At 41.8% G+C, this 20123-nt stretch overlaps 2 protein-coding genes across 2 annotated transcripts; one reads left to right on the plus strand and one right to left on the minus strand.

Moving 5' to 3' along the window:
- The first annotated feature begins 485 nt into the window (after positions 1-485).
- Positions 486-10002, plus strand: LOC112983288 (glioma pathogenesis-related protein 1-like). The gene is made up of 6 exons (XM_026100298.2): positions 486-839; positions 3939-4184; positions 5990-6099; positions 7988-8070; positions 8981-9007; positions 9091-10002. Exons 1-6 carry the CDS (start codon positions 660-662, stop codon positions 9240-9242), a joined length of 798 nt encoding a protein of 265 aa, XP_025956083.1. The 5' UTR covers positions 486-659; the 3' UTR covers positions 9243-10002.
- A 3492-nt stretch (positions 10003-13494) lies between these two features.
- KRR1 (KRR1 small subunit processome component homolog) lies at positions 13495-19638 on the minus strand. The gene is made up of 10 exons (XM_026100418.2): positions 19481-19638; positions 18772-18947; positions 18134-18268; positions 17841-17966; positions 17669-17752; positions 16834-16890; positions 16150-16320; positions 15907-15984; positions 15703-15796; positions 13495-14157 (listed from the first exon to the last, which is right to left on the minus strand). The coding sequence occupies exons 1-10, from the start codon at positions 19632-19634 to the stop codon at positions 14015-14017; spliced, it is 1218 nt and encodes a 405-aa protein (XP_025956203.2). The 5' UTR covers positions 19635-19638; the 3' UTR covers positions 13495-14014.
- Between the last annotated feature and the right edge of the window lie 485 nt (positions 19639-20123).

A 20123-nucleotide genomic window follows, 5' to 3' on the forward strand; every position in this document is an offset into this window, starting at 1 on the left:
ACCGAGCCTCGTGGCACCCAGCTCTGTTGGGGGTTCGAGTTGGTGGGAATGATTTACAAATTGCTAACACTAGGGAGGAGAAACTGATACTAACACATAGCACAGGGGTGTGATCACAGGAGACACTCGCCAGTTACTGCGGCATATTTGAATTGTAGTTCTCAACCAATCTTATCCCTCCAATAACTCAACATATTGCGGTTACAGTTCAGTTAAATAGATTTGTCACAGCATTTTGGCTCAGACTAACAGCCTTAGCAGTAAAGCTGTTTTCACAGAAAGCAGGAAATCTATCCAAAACTTTATTGCAACCCATAGCAACTGCAATAAGAGATGTAGCAACCCAAGTGTCAAACCACAGGAGAGAGGAAGCTTGCTCACCATAAAAAGCTTCCAAAATTAAAAAAAAAAGAAAGAAAAAAAGGAGAGAGAAAGCTTCTACAGCTCTGATGTGAACTTGAAGCTAAACTTCCCTATTCTCATAGCAACACTGCTGAAAAATGACTCATTTCCTGACACGAATACCATATTCAATTACCATGGCTCAAGATAAAGTCCAGCCCACAAGCCTTCCAAGCAAAAGCTGTCTGCAGAGCTAAAAGCACCTTATACAGCTAAACTATTCTGCTTTTAAAGCAGAAGATCAGAGACTGAGAATCATGGCAAGAAGACTTTTTACTCATGTGCTGGCTTTGCTGCATTTCTGTCCTTCTTCTGACTCCTATGAACCACCTACATTGCCTGATATTGGAGATCCAAAGTTTATTGATGAATGTGTGGTAACACATAACAGATTCCGGTCTGGAGTGAATCCGGCAGCTAGCAACATGCTTTACATGGTAAGGGGACCTTCACAGCTTACGTACAAGTGTGTAACATTGTGATGGTGCTTACAATTCTCAAAAATTATTTTTGTAATCAAATGTAAAAGAAAAAGGGGGGGGTCGTAACAGCAATTTTTTTTTAAGGCAGAAACTAAGACTGCAATTAGCAGACGAGTTTATGCAATCAGGTGTGTGTATAGTTTTGCCCTGTTTAATTATCTAATTTCATACTCAAGATTTCAACCCACTACCTTATGCTGTAGTTTTGTGCTGTGAAAAGCCTCCTCGTTCTAAGCCATTATAGTTCAGCTGCCCAGCGTGTAATTTATGTGCAGACCGAAGCATAACCTTTCATGCTCGAAGTGGCGAGGGCAGAGAAGACTGCCAAATCCCTTGAAGAGCTTTCCTTCAAGCTTTCTTTGCAAGGCTCTCATGGCCAGGGAGCCAAAAGAGAATTATTAACAGCCGCTCCTAAGAGCTGGGTCTGCAGAGAGGGCCGAAAGGAAAACGGAACAAGTGCAGCAGAAATGAGCGCTGAGATCTCAGGTCCCACACCATTCTGCCCTTCTGCTTTCTCACTTCTCACTAGTGTAGTATCTACAGATGCCATGCAAAAAAAAAAAAAAAAAAAAAAAAAAGAAAAAGAAAAAGAAAAAGATCTGTCATGGTTGAAAATATACCAAGTCCCCTGAAAGTGGCCACCTCGCACTGAAGACAACCTGCAGCACTTTTCTCCTTGCTATGTGACTCACAGCAACCATAGCAAGGTGGAAGCTGTAAATGCACAAAGTTGTTATATCTGGGGACAAGCCCACCTTTGATCTGGAAGAAGTTGGTCTGTTCCAGAAGCTTTGGGAGCTGTCTCTCATTTTCTTGCTCTGTTGGGTAATACTTGAGCCATAATGTTATTTGATGTTTCTTCTTGGGATCATCTCCACAGATCTTTCAGATGGATCGCAGCTATTGTCCAAATATTGATCTTCCTTCTTCCATTCCCTCTCTTAACATCCCACATGGTCACCCCCAGAAGAATACATAATAACATCCACAATTAGTGAGACCTCAAAGTTCCAAAAAAAGACCACTTTCTATTTCTGGTAGTCAAACTCTAACAAAGTAGCCACCATTCAAGAGGGGTAAGTGAGCAGCTAGTGAGCTCAAGTAACCCTGATGATAGGAAAAAAATTAGCTGCTCTTCTGCTGCTGCATTCCTAGCTGCATTTGTTTTTACTTCAGATTTCTTCAACTGGACATTAGGAAGTATATCCAGCGTTGATTCTGAACTGCCAGTGCATATTTTTCTAGACTCTATCGAGATTATTTTATTGGCCTTACACTAGGAAGATCTTGGTATGCTTTATTAAGAGGGTAGCATTCATCTTTTAAAATTACAGTAATTTTGTTCCTGATTTTTCCTTTTTAAAAGTTAAAGAGCTGAAATCCCTCCCAAAAAAGGCTTAAAAAAAAGAAAAAGGTAATTACAACTAATACAAGAATTAAAATCATGATAACTTTCATTTTAAACATTGCACAAATGCTAGTCTTAAGTATGAGCTCTCCCAGGAAAAAGTTAATGTGAAGAAAGCAGTACAATGCATGAAAGTAAAAGTATTGGAATTGGAATTATTGGAAGGATTGGAAACAGCATATTTATTAATTTTTGAATGGCTTTTAGCATTTTAAAAATGAGGAAAACAAGAAGATTTCTTTATTCCACAGGGAACTTCATTTTGCTGTAGATAATTGTTTGTCTAGATACATAAAAATGAAGATTGTGAACTCAAGGCATTTCTACCTCCAGAAAAGTATTTTTTTTAAAGAAAATATAAGACAGAAACTTGTTTAACTGCAAGTAACAACACACAACTAGTGACATTTGTAACACTTTTGTTATAAAATAAGAATGCTGATCTACAATTTTTTACCTCACCAATGTGACCCCTCTTTCCTGTTCACTATTTCACATTCTGCTAAAGTGTTTTTAGGTCTGTTCCAAACCTCTGCAAAATCAGCAGAAAGATTTGCACCAGTTTCACTAGGGATTCACAGTAAGGCTTTCATACTTCTCCTGTTTCTGCATATCCTGCTTTGCTGCTGCCTTGCATCACTATTCAGCAGTCAAATGATCAATTTTCCTTCCCTAAATCAGAGAACAGCTCATTCTAGCTGTGGAACCAACATTGAGAAATACATGGTGGAAAAAAAATGCAATTATTTTTTTCCTAAACAGCTGTGATATCTGTATGAAAACCTCCATGTCCTAAGCATTTTTTCCCTCATGCAGTTTAGTCCAATCTTTTTGCATAAATGCAGTTTCATAAGCAAACTAGGATTATGAGTAAAGTTAAATTAAAGATCAGTCTGGACTATAAATATTTGCACACCACTCTTTCAATAGCTGACTTGTTCAAGCACGCACACAAAAAAGGAAAGTATCTTGAAACTGAATTACCATTAATACTGTTATATCAGTGTCGTTAATACAGTTACAGAATCACAGACTCACAGAATGGTTGAGGTTGGAAGGGATCTCTGGAGATCATCTAGTCCAACCCCCCTCCTCAAGCAGGGTCACCTAGAGCACATTTCCCAGGATTGTGTTCAGACAGCTTTTGAATGTCTCCAAGGATGGAAAGACAACACCTACAGTGCAAACAAAGACACTCCTGTAACCCAGTTGCTTAAATGACAACTTTCTACAAGATTTGGATAGGCAAGTGAATGAGTGATTGCACAAATATGAACTCAGCTCTAACATTTGGAGTCACAAAACACAAAGATGCAAATCAATGGGCTGAGCTTAAATTGTTCTAAAAATCCCAACATGCTTCTGAACACTTTTTGATTGACTTACAAATCCTGGTATGCAACAGACCAGTCAACCAAGATCACCCACTACCCCAAAAACTCCCTCATGTTTAATGAGCAACTGAACTCAGATCAGAAATGAATCCATAAGACAATTTACCATGCAGTTCTGTAAGTCTCAGCAAAAGTAAAAACCGAGCAAACCTGCAACATGTGATACTGATACCTAGTTTCATCCAGAAAGTTGCTCTGAATTCCTGCTTTGCTAAGATACCTCTGTGATTTTTAGTTGTCTTTATTTTGCAGAGCTGGGATCCAGATTTGGCAAAGACTGCAAAAGCTTGGGCAAAGAAATGCCAATTTAAACATAATATCTACCTCAAAGAGCCAGGGAAAGCTCACCCCAAATTCACTCCTGTTGGAGAAAACCTGTGGACGGGCTCACTTTCAGGTTTTACTGTGAAAGGAGCCATCACTGCTTGGTATGAGGAGGTCAGCGCCTACAGTTATGCCACCAATAGCTGTAAAGGAGTGTGTGGTCATTACACGCAGGTAGGTACTGCATTTCACCATCGAAGCCATGAACCGGTGTTGCCAGACTGCCACAGAAATAATAGATTTTTATTCTAAAATCAGTGAACTGCTTTCCAAGTACTGTAGTTTTGTTTTGTGTCTGCATGCACAAGATGTTCTCACTTCACCATTTTAGGGATGAAAAGAATCACTGCATTTTGTTAAACACACCAATTTTGTTCCCAAGAAGAAAACCCTTTCCTGCAAAGGAGCCCAATGCCAATCTTCCCCCTTTTAGAACCAGCGCTTCTTGACATTTGCTTGGAAGCAGGACTAAATTAGAAAACAGCAACCAATCGCAGAGTCTTTCACTTTCGGGACAGCCCTCAAGCACTCACATTTAGCCAAATAGCGGCCAAAAAACCCACTAAGGGCAAAGAGCATGGGCTGCAGCCTGGGGTGGGATGAGGTCCCAGCTCTGTCAGACAGTCCCTGCATGGCACTGTGGGATGCTCGCACTGTAGCAGGACCATGCCAGCTCCTACGAGTGTCACGTGCATGTTTCCCAACCACTAGTCACACTAAGGACAAAGAAAGGGTGGTGAGCACCACTACCATGCAACCCCGTAATTGCTAACTAAGGGCATCAGACAGCAGGACCACTCGCAGCAGTGCTTCTAGGGATTAGTTTAAGTTTGGGGCTCTTAAACATTTCTTGCAGAGATAAAAATATCCATGTAGAATTGTGCCCCATGGAGGTGTCCACACCCCAGTGAGCATGTGGAAATGCCAGCAGGAGCTCGAAGGTGAGCCCAAGGCCAGGAGACCTGCTTTGCAATGCTACTCCTTGAGGGACCGAGCACCTTCAGTCACCCGGCACCTTCAGTCACCCAGCAGAGAAACTGTGGGTGGAGAGGTGACCTGAATTGCACGTGCAGGGGCTTCCTTGCAGAGGAGATATTTGTAGGTAGGAGTTGCCAGAGGTGACCACGTGTTGCTTTTTGACCTTGCTCATGAGGACGCAGCAAGATTCAGCATTGGGCCATTGCAGTGAAACACATCTCACCTGGTACTGGCACTGCCGTGCTGCTCCCTGTGGGGTTTGTGAAGCAGCAGCCCAGGCGGCAGCGGGGAGGGAAGGCGAGCATGAGACAGTTTATTTTTTTAAGGTCTGAAGCATTTGGCTGGATTGTAATCTTTCAGTTGGATATAGGATGTCAAGTTGAACTTAATGGCTTGTAATAGGCAGAAGTTTATATTAGATGATCTAATGCCCCGCCTCTAAATTGTGTTAGTCCTGTCCTGTGATGTTAAAAGGCAGGAGTGCAGCCAGGACACCTTCCTTCTCATTGCTTCTCCTGAAGCATGAGTGTCTTTGGGCAATTTGCCTACACAGCCCTATTGGAATTAGCGTAGGAGGCAATCAACCCTCACAGGAGCTGTAAGGGATCAGGTAGCCTTTTCTGCACATATTTGGTCTGTTAACACCCACTTCTCCAGGCAGGGAAGACAGAAGGCTGGTGGGTTACCGTAAAGCAACAGAGATAAACTTAACCTTCTCCTTTGCAAGAAAGGAAAACCACCTGTTATAGTCAGTTCTTCTTCTTTCTTTCACAGTCATTTTAACAGATAACTAGTCAATCAGGCAAAACAATTAGGCATTTTTCAGATCAACATACATTTGAGATATCTATCCATCACTACTGCTTTCCACTGTAAAGCATTTCCAGGGAGCACTCCTCAGTCAGTTTGTTAATGAGATGGAGGAGGGTACGACTTCCTCTGTAACTGCTCGGACGATAAAACAAGGACTTTATCATTGGTGTACATGTCTCTCTTTTCAGATTGTTTGGGCTAAAAGTTACAAAGTTGGCTGTGCTGTTCACTTTTGTCCGAGAGTGACGGGCTTCCCTGCAACTAATGCAGCACACTTTATTTGCAACTATGGACCAGCGTAAGTTTTTTCATTACAACTATTTTACAGCGTTTGTGTCTGGCTGCTTCCATCCCACAACTTGCAACCTTATGTTGTCCATCTCGCTAATATTCATGTGTTTTGTGGGAGGAAATGGTCTCCAAAATAGAGAAAGATGTACACCTCTGTCCACCCAGCTTTTTTTGGCTTAATGAGGACTATAAATCATAGCCAAAAACCAGTGGCACTGGCAGAAAAGGTAAATACAAGATGCTGAAATTAACATACTAAAGCGGTCATTTGAAAACTGATCTATTGCTCCTGAGTGCCAAGAGGACCCCAGATGGTTGCCAAGGCACAGGCCCAAAGTCTGCAAATATTTACACATTTGCTGGCATAACTAAGCCTGTAGCTCAATGATTTGGATAAATATTGGAACAGCAGTGTGCAGTGCTTGAACCTTCAATCTTAGCTTTAGTACAAGAATTTGGACTCATGGGGCTGGGGCTGCTCAAGGCAAAAGTTTATCCAGAAATCCTTCTGAAAGGGCAAAGATGCAGTGCCACTTGTTATTACATTAAGTATGCATCATTGGTAGGACATTTGCTGCATCTAGGATGGATTTTTTTTAACCTTCTTCAGCTAATTAATGCCACCACAGTCTAAACATAAGTTTAAAAACTTTGTGTACATACTGTTTTGGGCCAAGTCCATGACAACTCATAAACGCTGTGCTGGATTCCTTTCCATGCAGTGGCATGGACTGGTGGGGAAGGGGAGGAGCACGCTCACCCACCGCAGCCGGCAGTAGAGTAGACAGGGTGCTCAGGGAAGGCAAGAGTGAGGGTTAGCAGGAGTTGGCAGGAGCTGAGCGGGGCTTTTCAGGCTTGCAGTTTATGGCTTTGGCACTTACATCTTGCCAAGGATTGTTTTGAGTGCAACTTAAATTCTTTATTTATCTTAAATTCTTTATTTATCTAATCCTTAACTACTTTCAACTCTGCCAAGGGCCAGAGCAAGATGCATGCACTATTTCAATTTCTAAGGTGAATATACTCCACAGGATTTACTGCAGCTTACACCAAACAGTAATAATGCAATGAAATCCTGGTCTTGTCGAATGTAATGAGGTTTTTACCACGATGTTTACCAGAGCCAAGACTCCATGCACATAAAATCCCTCCGAGCGCGTTTACGGGCAGTCAGAGCTGCACTGTAAATCTTGCTTTGGCCATGCTCCAAGAAAAGCAGAAGCACAGAGTTGCAGCTGCTGTGGTATCACACACAAGCTGGTAAAACCAAACTCCTTCAGAGGAGTTCAGCTCAAGGCCAGCACCGCAGTAACCACACTGAGCACGCCAGTGTGTACCCCAGGAGCTGGGAGCACGGGCAGAGCTGCCTGCTGCCTGCTCCCTCACTGCTACACACCACCCCGCTGGCAGAAGAAGATGAGAAACGAGAGAGGAAACAGAGGAGAGAAATGCGCTGCTCTTAAAATATTTACCAAGGGGTAGATGAAATCACTACCAACCTGAGAGATTCTCTAGCACCAAGAATTCTGCTTTGTTTCAAGGCTCAAATACATACATATACACAATAACAGCATCTGCTTTTGCGTGCATAGCTAGAGCCAGCTTTGAGAGTCCATAGTCTCTGCACACCAGAAATTTTACAGCTCTAAGACTATTTTAATTCCTGAGTTTGAAATAACACTGTGTCCATGTTCCTAAACAAGAGGGTGCCCTTTTACACTTAACCTTTTCTGTTTCATTGCACATCTTGCACACAGAAAAGTGCCAGAGCTGCCTAATAAACAGTTCCATACCAACACAAGTGAAATAAAACCCAAGTTAAAAACAAATTAGCAGTTGATATTAATATTCTTCTCACAAGGGCAGTTTCAGAACAGTGTTACTTTCATTTGCAGTGGGAATTACCCAAAGCACCCATACGAGATAGGAGCAGCATGCAGCAAGTGCACGGGCGAGCAGTGTGCAGACAAGCTGTGTAGTAAGTACAAGACAACCAACCTTCCTCCATAGGAACATGTAGAAAAGCAAAGACCACAAAAAAGATACTGGCAGGAAACAGAGCTCAGCAGTCTCCAGTTCCTGAAAGCTGCAGTCAAAAGTCAAGTGAGCAGTGATGCTTAAAGAGGGGGGAGGAGGGCTGAAAGAGCCTGTTTTCTACCCCAAGGGATGGTGGGATGGGGTCTGCTCTGGGTGCTGCTGGACAATCTGGGACATACAGTGGCTACAGTTTAAGATGTTGTTGCCCTCATTTGTTCCCCCTGCCAGAAGTACTGAACTACGAGGAAAGAGCCAGGCTAACCTGCATACACACACCCATGTGGCAAGCCTTCAAGGGGACACAGGTGGTCAGCCCGAGCCCCTCGGTCCCCTCTACACACCTGTACTTGGTTTTCCAACAGCACACCAGGGCCAGGAGGGCCAGGCACCTTCCACTAGTTATGCAAAAACAGTATCATGGCAGTCAACCCTGGGTGAACTAACAGAGGAGGAACACCGTATTAAAACACCAGCATTGCAGACGAGAGCAGCACTTATCCTGTGATTCATGGGACTGATTAATACTAGCTACGAACTGAAAATATTTAACTCAAGGAGTTTGGTAAAAACAGTAATATTGAGACAGGCACTTCGGCGAGTGGGCTCTTTTTATGCCAGCTACTAGCAGGGGGGAGAAGTCAGCAAGGTATGAACCAGTTCTCCTCAGCAAAGCCCCATGAGTTAACGCTCTCCTGAAGCCAACAGGTCCTCCTTTCTTCCAGGAAGGAAACATAGCTCCCATATAAAGCTGCCTAGCCCATTACGAGGCTTAAAGTTAATTCTCTTTTGTTTAGACTCAAATTATTTCTAAGGTGAAAGTCTGCTTATGCTCATTTCTTCTCTGTCTCCAGAAAATGCAGAGCGTGACAAAGTCGTTAGTAAGTATTACCAATATTACTACTACAGTTTGTTGCCCTTGATGCAGATATACTTAAAAACAAGTAATTTGTTTTGTTTATAGGTGATTCCAGATGGTATCCAGACTGGGACAGACCTGCATGTGATGAGTACTGTATCACCGTTATAGTTTTAAGGCCGTTATTACTTGCACTGGCAATTCCAGCCACCTGGATCTTCCAGAAATATTGGTCTGTAGCACCTGCCAGTGAATAACACACATGCAGAAGACTGCAAGAGCAGTTAGGTCAATTCGTCCCTACCCTATGCATGTTACTGGTAGTGGAAAGAGCTGTAGAGACATCGATTGCATCCACAGATGATTTAGAAATACAAAAATATCATTTTCATTTCCAGCAGCAGGTAGGAAAGCTGGTAGCAGCCTTCTCATTGTTCAGAACCAATCATTGGTTTTAAATCACCCACTTTTTTTCTGAAGTGGAGCAGTCGGAGAAGGGGTTCAGTGGGTAACGGAGCATGCTGCAGAGGCAGTGAGACACAGACAGCTGCCCACAGCACTAAGACCGGTTGCAGGCTGACTCCAGCCCAGGAGCCTGTCCCTCGCCCCAGCCAAGGCCCAGGGCTGCACGCACACCTCTCCTCCTCCTGCAGCAGTAGCTCCTAGGATGCTCTTCCAGCAAGCTGCAGCGGCATGGTGTTGAGTAGCTGACAATTTTTCTTAACAACATTTATCAAACTGTTTTTGGATGCCTGTAAGCTCTTACATCTGCATCCTGCAGCAAGCAGTACGCTTCCCAGTCTCGCTGTGCACTGAGGGCGCTGGCACTTCTCTGTTTAGGATCTGTTTCCAGACATTAACTTCGTCTATGCCAGGAAGCAGAGTTTCACCTGTGTTTACATTTGGTTATGTACAACCTCAGCCTTTCTTCTCTCTCTCTTTCTCTCTTTTTTTTTTTTTCTCTAAATATGGGGATTTTGACTGATGTTTTGAAAAATAAACCATTGTTTCCTCTTTCCCCTGCATGGCAACTCTGTATTTGCAACCTTAACTTGGTTCACAAAAAGTCCACATTCAGCTCTAGCCTGCACAGTGCTGAGAAATGAGCTGGTAAAGATGGTATACATCCCCAGATAAAATCACATTGTGCTCTTAGTTATTTATGCACTTCGTTCAAGAGCTACCAAAGGCTGAGTCTGCTGGAGGTCATGCATCTGGCATAGGCAGAAAGCAGAAGGGACTTCTCTGTTCAACCTGGCACATCCTGCAGCCAGTCACAATCCCTCAGCTGGACGTGAGGATGGAAAGAGCAGAGCTGCACAAGCACAGAGCTTGGCCTCCCTGTGAAAGAGAAACTCAGTTCTTTCCTCCAAACCAGGCAGATTGGAGTGCTAAAACAAACAAACAAAAAATTCACTGAAGCAGCAAAGCCATGGGCCTATCTGTGCAAAAGGGCAGTTACTTTCCTCCCCACCTGTCTTTTTGCCGCTGGCTTTTGTGCAAGACCCAAGCCTCAAGCATCATGTATGGAATAGATATAGCAAAGTCTCGTTTGAAAATCCTGTGAGAACTACAAGCAGTGCAGTGGCAGCAGGACTTATTTTGTGCATGCTCTTGCACAGCCGGGCTCCCTCAGTGTACCAGAGCCTGATACAGCGTCCACCCCACTGAAGCAGCTGGATCCTACTGCTGCGAAGAGAAACGCAGGAGAGGGAAGAACACGCATTATTGTGTCCAGGGAGCGATGATGAGCTCAGCAGGAATCTCCCCTGCTAGGTTTAATCTCCACTCGTTCTCTGGGATTGTAAACAGAGCAAACACAGAGCCCTTAAAGTTCAAAACATTCATAGCACAGTCTCCTTAACCACATCCTTCACAAGCTCTAAGGAAATTCCATATAAAAATCTTCATTAAAAAGTGACTGTAAGTCACTGGGGCTCAGGAAAAATAAAAAACAACAACAAAAAAAAACCATCAAACCTTACAACATGGTATCTTTCAGTCAAAAAGGCCTGACAAGCCAAACAAATACTGAATCTCATTTTTAAGGACATCCAAAAAATCTAGATATTTTACTCCTGATGATCAAACCACTTCATAAGTTATCCATGCCTGTTTTAAGAAAGATATCCACATTTTGCGTTTATTATATGGAAGTTGAGGGCAAGCTGTCACTCTAAAAACAGCTTTCAGTTACTTTTTCACTAATGCATGAACTCCAAAATTACTTTGAGGAAATGATTCGCAGAAGTCCAAGCCGGTCCTGAGAATACCAAACGTACTTTTTCACCCTTCCAAACCCACATTATTTTCCATTCTTTAGCTTTTATACAAATAAATGTTAGAATTGTATAGCCACATTGTCTCTGAAAACAGAGGCAAAAAGCACTAACAGTAACAGCAAGCACTAAGGGCATGCAGTCAGTTACCATTTGGATGTAGTCACTAAGCCATCAAGTCCTTTTGTTTAACTTGTCTACAGGAATAGAAGTGGGTTTTCCTGATTTTCCAGTTTAACTAAATAAATGTCCAACAGACAATCCTTGAAACCTGTCAACCGTAACAAGTGAAAAAGATTAAACACAGTGTGAAGCTTTTTCACCCCATGCCAAGAGAAGGAAAAGACTCCCTGAAGTCTATAAGGGATTTTACTACAGAAAGGGATTTGATGCAAAATCTACATAGATGCTACAGTTGTGGGTAACAAGTCCAAAATTCAAAAGGCACAGTTCCATGGAAGTATAGTTGATTTAATGCCAGGCTGCCACCATGCCAAGATGCCTATTTCCTGCACTGCAACTCTGGCGACTATGCTGTAAGATGATCCAGCTGGAAAACAATCATTGTTTTGTAGAGTGTTTTCAGCCAGATCAGGTTCCTGAACTGAAACGCTGACCAGCAAGCCAAGTGAAGCTAGCAGTGCACTAGCACTCAAGCAGCCATTGGTGGTCATGGCGCCAGCCTTAACCTTGTTCTTAACTTTCACCTTTTAAACAGCAAACAGGAGAACATTTGTGCAGGTCCTTTGCAGTGAAAGGGGCCTCATCTGTTCCAGACTAGAACTAAGGATTCTCCCTCCCCAAATACACTCACGCTCCCTCCTTCAGCCAAGCGTCACAAAACCAGGTTACAGTCAGATTCTCCTTACTGGCTTCTGGCTCTGCATATTATCCTTTTGAAGCACCCATTTATGGGCAAGAAGCTATGGGATCACACTGTGACAACAGCTATCTAAACTGAGTAACTGCAGCACCTCCTTTGGTAGCCCACACCCTGCTGAAATTAGTCCTTTTGGAACATAAGAAGTCAGAAGTCCAGCAGAGAGAGAGTAGATTATCTGCATAGGTGAAAAAAAATCTAAGAAGAAAGAAGGGAAAAAGCAACAGGTTAAATGCCAAAGTTGTAGAACACCTGGTTGGGGACGGAGGACAGCAATCTGCTATTTCCCATGGTTAGCTCTTTCTCTTGAGAATTAGGAGCTACAGGTTTAAACTACCCTGCTGGTACTGAACTCAGGTCTCCCCCCTACACTATCCAGTGCTAAACAGCAAAATGTTTCTAGAAAAGTGTTTATACTGCTGGAATCAGTAAACTCACTTCAGCCCACTCCAATTTCTTAGATGGGTGTATGTGAATCATTGATCATATTCTCAGTGAAGTACCTGTTGTAGTATTATTTTCAAAATTAGATTGACATTGCAAGTAATTAAGCTGCTGTTTACAAACTATTAAGTAGTTAAGAGGATTTAGAGCATTCCTCCCCCCTCTCAACAAGAAGGTTCCAAGAAGCGATCACAAAACTAAAAGACACACCAAGGCTATATGTTGCTTCTCACCATAAAGGACAATTATTCTAGCTACTTCTCAATGCACATGCACTGGCTATTCAGCAATATTTATTTTATATTCTTGTTTGCAGGTGTAGAAGAGGAGGTGCCTCTGTTTTCACTTTTTAATTTCAAACAAAATGTCACCAACCTAAAAGCAGAGAGGTGCAGTGTTCTGGCAGAATCATTTTCACTGCATGTGCAGGCAATTGAAATTCCAAAACCTGGCAAAAAACAATCAGATACAATCATGAACTTGGTGTTGCTCTATGACACTTGTTTCTTTAATTGGAGACATTAAGCAACATCTGCTATTCTTGTGAACTCTGTTTCATCACGCACCACATTCCAGCAAACTAAAAACCTCTGAACTTCCTATAAAGAAGGGCCTAAGTAAAATAGAGTAACCCAGCTTCTTATAACCCAATCTATTCAAAAATAAATTAAAAATATCTCTAGAGAATGGTAACAATTTATGTTTATCCTGCAGCACATTCTACATGGAAAGACATCTGCTTTGTACCACATTCTAACAGACCATTAATCAGCTGCCATTTGTTAGCATTACCCTGGAGGCTAAGATTATAGTTGTTTAATTCTCACCTGAAGCTGAGAGATCATTTCCTGGAAACCAAGATACAGGTTTTGCAGTAGATGACTATTTAAAGGATTTAAGAACAAATGTATTAAAAATAGTTTATTAACACCAAGACAAGATACATAAAAAATAATTACCTTTTACAGAAAAAAGCATAACATAATAATAAATCTTGCCTGTTTTACAAGAGTTATCACCATAACTCAGGCTGCTTATAGTTTAGTAGTCTTTCACAAAAAAAAAAAAAATACCTTGGACTCCCACTGAGTTCTCAGAACCTGATGTTTAGCAGTTTGTGCCAAACTCCTAAAATGGTTGTATTATGAAACTCTCCCTTTAGAAAGATGAGTATTATCAAAATATACTCTTACTTTCTCAAACAATATGGCAGAGCAGGTTTTCTTCATCAGCCTTGACTATTTTACACAGCTGCTTTAGGTCCATTATTTAAGCATGCTTATGAGAAGAGAACAGTCTCTCTACCTTGTCTTTCTTTGTGTACATTATAATGACATCAATAAGTGGTTAAACTTTAAGTCTCAAATCTCCCAAGTATAAGAACATTTGTTAGCGTAGGAGAAAAGTGAGCATCTTGGGTGATGAATTATTTCTTTTTCTTTTTTTTCTTTTCATCTGCTGCAATCTTTAGTTTGACTTCTTCCACTGGAAGTGCTCCTAATTTCTTCTTCTTTGCATTCTTTACTTTTTCCTTGATGGCTTCAATATCAATTTTTTTCTCAGTGGAGGCTACACAATAAAAAACAAAAATAATGGACATGAATTTTACTTTTTCTAAGTTATAGCAGTCTGCAAGATGACTCCATATCTATAGACAGTACATTGTGTCCTGCAGTATTAGTTGAGACTCTACTCTATATTCACTAAAGATTTTACAAGCTATTCTAATAATTTTTATTGAAACTCATTCTTCACAAGCATCTTTGAGCAGAATTCAGAGAGTAATGTTAAAAAAAAAAAAACTTACACAGCTGCATTTGAACATGAGTGCCATACACTGCACATATACAAACTATTATCACCCTCCCCTTAGACATTCCACCAAAATTAACACAGTCTCTGTCTTGGAGATATATCTGTTGTCTTGGTGGGTCTCACAAAGAGAGAAGAAATTTATTACTGAGTTCTTACACTTGGAGAAGCAATCATGCCATTCTATCTTTCTGCATTTAATTAAGGTGATGAGCTCCCCCCCACACCTGTCCCATCCTTATACTCTTTCCCTGGCCTCCATTACTGCCTACTGCTGAAAACAGAATCAGTGGGGCAGGAAGGAGATAGACTTTTGATCCAACCCTGCATGATTATTTTTTATATGAAACTTTTTGCAGGGAGTGTCAAAGTACCTAAGTTAGATGTTTAATGCTGAGTAATGTGAATAACATTCTGCTAGTCTAGTTGTGGTATTTTCCCTTTCAGGCAAGAGTTATGGGTTTGGATCCAACTCTCTTCTCTCACACAATTAACTCCTACATCCAATAGCGGGTACCAGCTGTCCCTTTTGGATCTCAGTGCTTCTCTAAATTCAAAGTATTATTTTAATTTATTCTTGGAAGACTAAATTGTTTAAGTTCAAAATACAGCAGCTGGAAGAGCACAGTATTTGAGTATATTAAATAGCAGGATTGTGAAAATTTACTGTCATCACAAAAAACGCGTTGCATAATAAATCAGTGCCTCAGAACACAGATGCTTTTCAAAAAAAGTATATATACAATAATAGGTGTGTAGTATACCTAATGCAATAAATATGCAGTGTAATCAATGAATCCAGAAAGCTTTTCTTGAATTTTATGCACTAAAGAAATATCTAAGGAGGAATACAAGTTCTTACTCTGCATACAGTGTGAATTTTACTTCTAACTTTAAGAAAAGCTATTATTCTATCTTATACAGATACTTACTTGTGGCACAACTTTTCAAGTAGTATTGCTTTTGGGTTTCTTTAAATGAAAAGCACGCATTTGAGTGCAAAAAGCTATGCAGCTTCACTACAACTCAAAAGCTCAGAATTGATGTAATCAAAAGAACTAATTCAGATGGCCTTCTCTTTATTTCCACCAGGAAGCTGCTCCACAGTGAACCGTCATTTTATAGATACAGAGTTATGACCTGTTTAATCTTTCTATTCTCCTTGGAAACTCCAGGGATGGATTTAACTGCTAGGATTGCTTTGCATGACCTTTCTTACTTCCTGCAGCTACATCTCTGCATAATCACTTAGCTTAGGAATCAATTGCAGGAAGTTTTAGAAAAGGAAAAATAAAAGGTTACCTTTCTTCGCTTTCACAACTGGCTTTTCCTTAGGTGGGATAAAAGCTTTATTTCTTTCTTCTTGTCTTTTCTTGATCGCATCCGCTTGTTTTGCCTAAAGTTACCAATAAAAAGACCAAGTGTCAGCAGTGCAGGGCAAATGGGACAGAAATGAAAGTCAGAGCAGTCAAACACTTTTTAAATGAACAGCGAGAACAACTTTACCTTTATCTCTTCTACTCGCTTTCGTTTCTTCTGGTTTTCCTTCAAGAAGTATTCACCACTTGCCAATTCCTTATCAATCTGCACGAGACAAGTAAAGAGAAGCTTAAGATAATTATGTACTATCAGCCAAATGTGTAGTATCAGAAAATCAGAACTTAACAGAAGAGGGCTTCCAGCTTGTTGTTAGCAAGAACAAGATTCCAAATCATCTTATATTTCTGTATAATCAAACCTCCAACTGACCTGACTTTCTGGCTGTGGAGGTGGGAATGGTGTGTATTCCTTCTTAACATTTTTCTTCTTTGGCTCCTTGCGTTTTTTCAAGTTCTTCCGCTTGAACTTAGGCAAAAATCTTTCCCAACTTTGTGATCTCAGTTCAGGATCTTTTGATAATTCCCTTTTGATCATCAAAGTCTTCAGTAGTTTTAGAATGTCACAAAGAAGTTATTAAAAAAAAGAAAAAAGTATTACAATAGTAAACAAGAGCTCCAAACGGTAAGTTTTACTAAATTAGCATTCAATCAGCATCATCTGAACCTTCCATCTCTCACTACAGTAAGAGATTAGTGGGGGGTTAATTATGAACAGCTGAACCAGAAAGATAAAACACGTCTCAAGACAGGGGCAAAATCCACTGGAGGAGCTGCCTCAGTTTACAAGAGAATGTATCAGGCAATCAATCATGAAGGGAAGAAGGTTAATATACACTTTTCCTTTGGTGTTTTCTCAGATATTGTTAATGATATGATGGCAATACATCCTAGTGAAAAGGAAGATATCAAAATAAGTTGTTTTTTTTTTTTAAGCATAATCTAGAAGTTCTAAAAAATAAGTTACCACACAGAGACATATAATTATTAATATATAGCTCTACAATAAGAAATAGTACTTCCCTGGAAACAAAGAAGCACACTGGGCTGTACTCACTTTGATGTTATATATGGGATGTATATTCTTCATTGTGTCCAAAACAACTTTTCTAACCTATATTTAATAAAAGAAAAAAAAAAACATAGCAAGTATACCAAATTCCAATCAATTAAAATACCAAATACGCTACCATGCTTCCAAATTCCTCAGAATGAAACCTGGAAAAGAATTAAAAACAGCCCTTCCCAACCCCCCCAAAATTGTAGATTGCTTGAAAAAGCTAGCTTGCATAGATAACTTGAAGACACATTCATTCAGAAATATCACTATGTTGTCATATTTTTAATACACTCAGCACAACTACAAATAACACTTTTCTGTTACCGCACATTTTACAGAATCATGAGAAATTTTTGCTTTTCACAAGCATTTTGTACCTATATCATTACTAAAAAAAACATTAGATGTTCCCTCGGGTTACATATCATTAACACTGCAGTATTTTCACTCCTATGCCTTCTTATTTGAAAAGGCGCACAAATTCTGCATTGTACGCAACAGAAACAAAAGCAGAAGAAATAGAGGAAGACACAGATATTATTTAGAAACATCTGAAGGCATCCCCCCCACTTTGCTATATCTTTCTTTGCCAAGAAAGAAAAAAAAAGAAAAAGTATGCTACAAATTATCCTTTTACTTCCAAGGCAGAAAGAAGTCAGAGACTAAATGAAAGTCAGCAGCAAAGAGTATGGACATTCAGGTAAATGTAGCTTACTAACACATAACTGAAAGTCAACAAGATCCTCCTCAGGTTGTCAGATTCTGCCTCTAAAGTCTGCCCTAGAGCTGGGCACAGAAGTATGCTGCACAAAATGCTCATGTCTCTCCTTACCTCCTTTAGCCCACTGAAAGGTCCAAGGGCTGAAACAGTGTTGCCTTGCACCATAATATAACAGTTTGTTAACAGTTCCAGGGCCTATAAACACAAGAAAAAAAAATAAGCCAAAAATCTGACACAGATTCAGGTCTAAGAATTTCATGCTCACCACACCTATAGGAAATACCTTCAGAGTAGATCCTTTGGGCCCAAGAAGTCGTCCTCTTCTTTTTATAAAACTTTCTCTGTTTCTCACTAGAGATCCTATTTTAATGATATCACATGCAACATCATCCTGTAGGATACGAACTGCCTAAAGATACAAGAAGCAGATCTGAATATCATCTGAATACAGATGTGTTATCTAGAACAGTCTTCTCACTTCAGTTGACTCTACTGGCAAGTCCCACATTTTGAAAACTTAGTATAAGTATTTTGACATAGATAATCTGATACAAACTTCCATGACATGGTACAGACCTGTTCAAATGGAACACTTCTTGCTAGAAGTTTTATTAAATCTCTAGCCCTGATGATTGCATATGGATCAAAAGTCTTCTTAGTGGTAGTGACAGTCATGCTACCTTCAATTAGATCCAGTGTTGCACTCACATACTGCAATATTTGAAAAGAAATAGTGAATTAATCTCTAAATAAGAATCTCAGAATACCCCTTCAGTATTAAGAAGTTAGGAAACAGAACACTATATACTAAATGCAGATCCATTTTGAAGAAATCCTAAAATGACTTCCAGCTTAAGAAAATTCAAGAAAAACTGACTGAATATACACATCACAAGGCCTGAAACATTACCTCCCTCATCTCCTTCAATTTGAGTGCAATAAAGTTATCAGCTTCTGGATGACTAGATTCTTGCTACTGCAACAAGCTTCACTGAAAATTTAACAATCATAAGGAATTGTAGGTCTGGCTACACAGACTTCCACTGATATCAATGGGAATGAAAAATAACACTATGAATTCCAAATGTAAGCATATTATAAATATAAATACATGCAATAATGCAAAAGTGACCCACACTATTTTTACTAGCTTATGTACTACCTGTATGTCCCAAACAATAAAATATAACATTATAATTAGCAACTATTCATACATGTTCACTCAAGGCTTTCTGGACTAGCGGCCAGCATTCTTTCAGGTATGCTTCTCTATACTTCGGGAATAATGTTGCAAAACTGCTTTCTTCCAGAAGCCCTCTAGGATTATCTTCTCTTGTAAAGGCCGGCTCTTTCCATCCATCTGGGACTGTGAGAAGTTCAGATTCATCAACTGTCAAAAAAAACCCCAACATATTTAATTGCTTTTTGTCTTTCACTAGTGACTAATCTCCCTCCTCCCTGTTTAACTACAGAAGACTAGCAGAAAACAGGTACTCAGCCAGCTTCATTCAACACCCAGTTATCCACTTGTCCTGCCCTTGAAGAAATTATTGCTCTAAAGAGAGTTACTCAAAAGAGTTCCACAACTGACAGACATGGTATCATACGAGAATCAGGTACAACACTTTCAGACGAGCAATCAAAGTGCTTTGAGGAGGGGGGCACCACAGTAAAACCACCGCTGCCCACTTCCCGCACTGAATAACTACATCCAGCTCATCTCAAGCGACGCAGGCCCCAGGAAGCCGCCCGGCTTTCACGCGCTGCCCCGGACCCTTACAAAGCGGCTGCCGAGCTCCGAGATCTGCCGTGGCGGCTCCCTGGGGCCACCGCAGGGACCCGCGGCGAGGGCCCAGCACACGCCGGCTCCGCCGCGCCCGGCCCTCCGGCCAGGCCGCTGCCGCCCCGCACATCCGCCCCCACCTTTCGTCGCTTTCTTTTTGTGAAAGCGCTTCGGTGGCGCCACCGGCTGCTGCTGCTCCGCCGCCACCGCCACTGCGTCTGCTCCCCTCGGAGCCGCCATGCCAGTTGGCATCGGACCTTTCACCCGCCGCCGGAAGAGGGCGGTGGGGTGCATTGCATGCCGGGAACTGTAGTCCTCGGTGTGTGGCCGCGCTGCATGCCGGGATCTGCGGTCCCCGCTGGGAAGAGGGCCGCGCTGCATGCCGGGATCTGTAGTCCCCAGTGCGTGACCGCGCGCTGCATGCCGGGATCTGCGGTGCCCAGTGCATGGCCGCGCGCTGCATGCCGGGACCTGTAGTCTCGCCCGCGCCCCGCTGTGGGGCCGCGGAGGCAGCGGCGCGGGTGGCGGCCCGCGGCCTGGCGCCGGTGGCGGATCTGTCCCGCACCACCGCCCGTGGCCCCTCGCTGTAAAACTGAGGGGGTCCTCACAGCGGAGCGGATAGAAAGGGTCTTTTGGTGTGCTGTTTCAGCCCAGGGACGTGGGGCCGAGGCGTTGTCCTCGTCCCTGGCCAGGAAGGGCCTGGGGGGGAAACGGAGTGGAGCGGGGGTACCCCTGCGACGCCCCAGTTTTGTGTTTGCGGGCAGCAGATGCACAGCAAACTGA

This window comes from Dromaius novaehollandiae, chromosome 1 (assembly GCF_036370855.1).
Source record: "Dromaius novaehollandiae isolate bDroNov1 chromosome 1, bDroNov1.hap1, whole genome shotgun sequence".
NCBI classification, from domain to species: Eukaryota; Metazoa; Chordata; class Aves; order Casuariiformes; family Dromaiidae; genus Dromaius; species Dromaius novaehollandiae.

Coding starts and splice junctions, on each gene's coding strand:
- KRR1 (XM_026100418.2), bottom strand. CDS start 19,634: ATGCACCCCACCGCCCTCTTCCGGCGGCGGGTGAAAGGTCCGATGCCA. Junction 17,753..17,840: donor CCAAAGGATCTACTCTGAAG/GTATTTCCTATA, acceptor TTGTGTTTATAG/GCCCTGGAACTGTTAACAAA. Junction 14,158..15,702: donor AGTTGTGAAAGCGAAGAAAG/GTAACCTTTTAT, acceptor TTTATTGTGTAG/CCTCCACTGAGAAAAAAATT.
- LOC112983288 (XM_026100298.2), top strand. CDS start 660: ATGGCAAGAAGACTTTTTACTCATGTGCTGGCTTTGCTGCATTTCTGT. Junction 840..3,938: donor CTAGCAACATGCTTTACATG/GTAAGGGGACCT, acceptor TTTATTTTGCAG/AGCTGGGATCCAGATTTGGC. Junction 9,008..9,090: donor AGAGCGTGACAAAGTCGTTA/GTAAGTATTACC, acceptor TTTTGTTTATAG/GTGATTCCAGATGGTATCCA.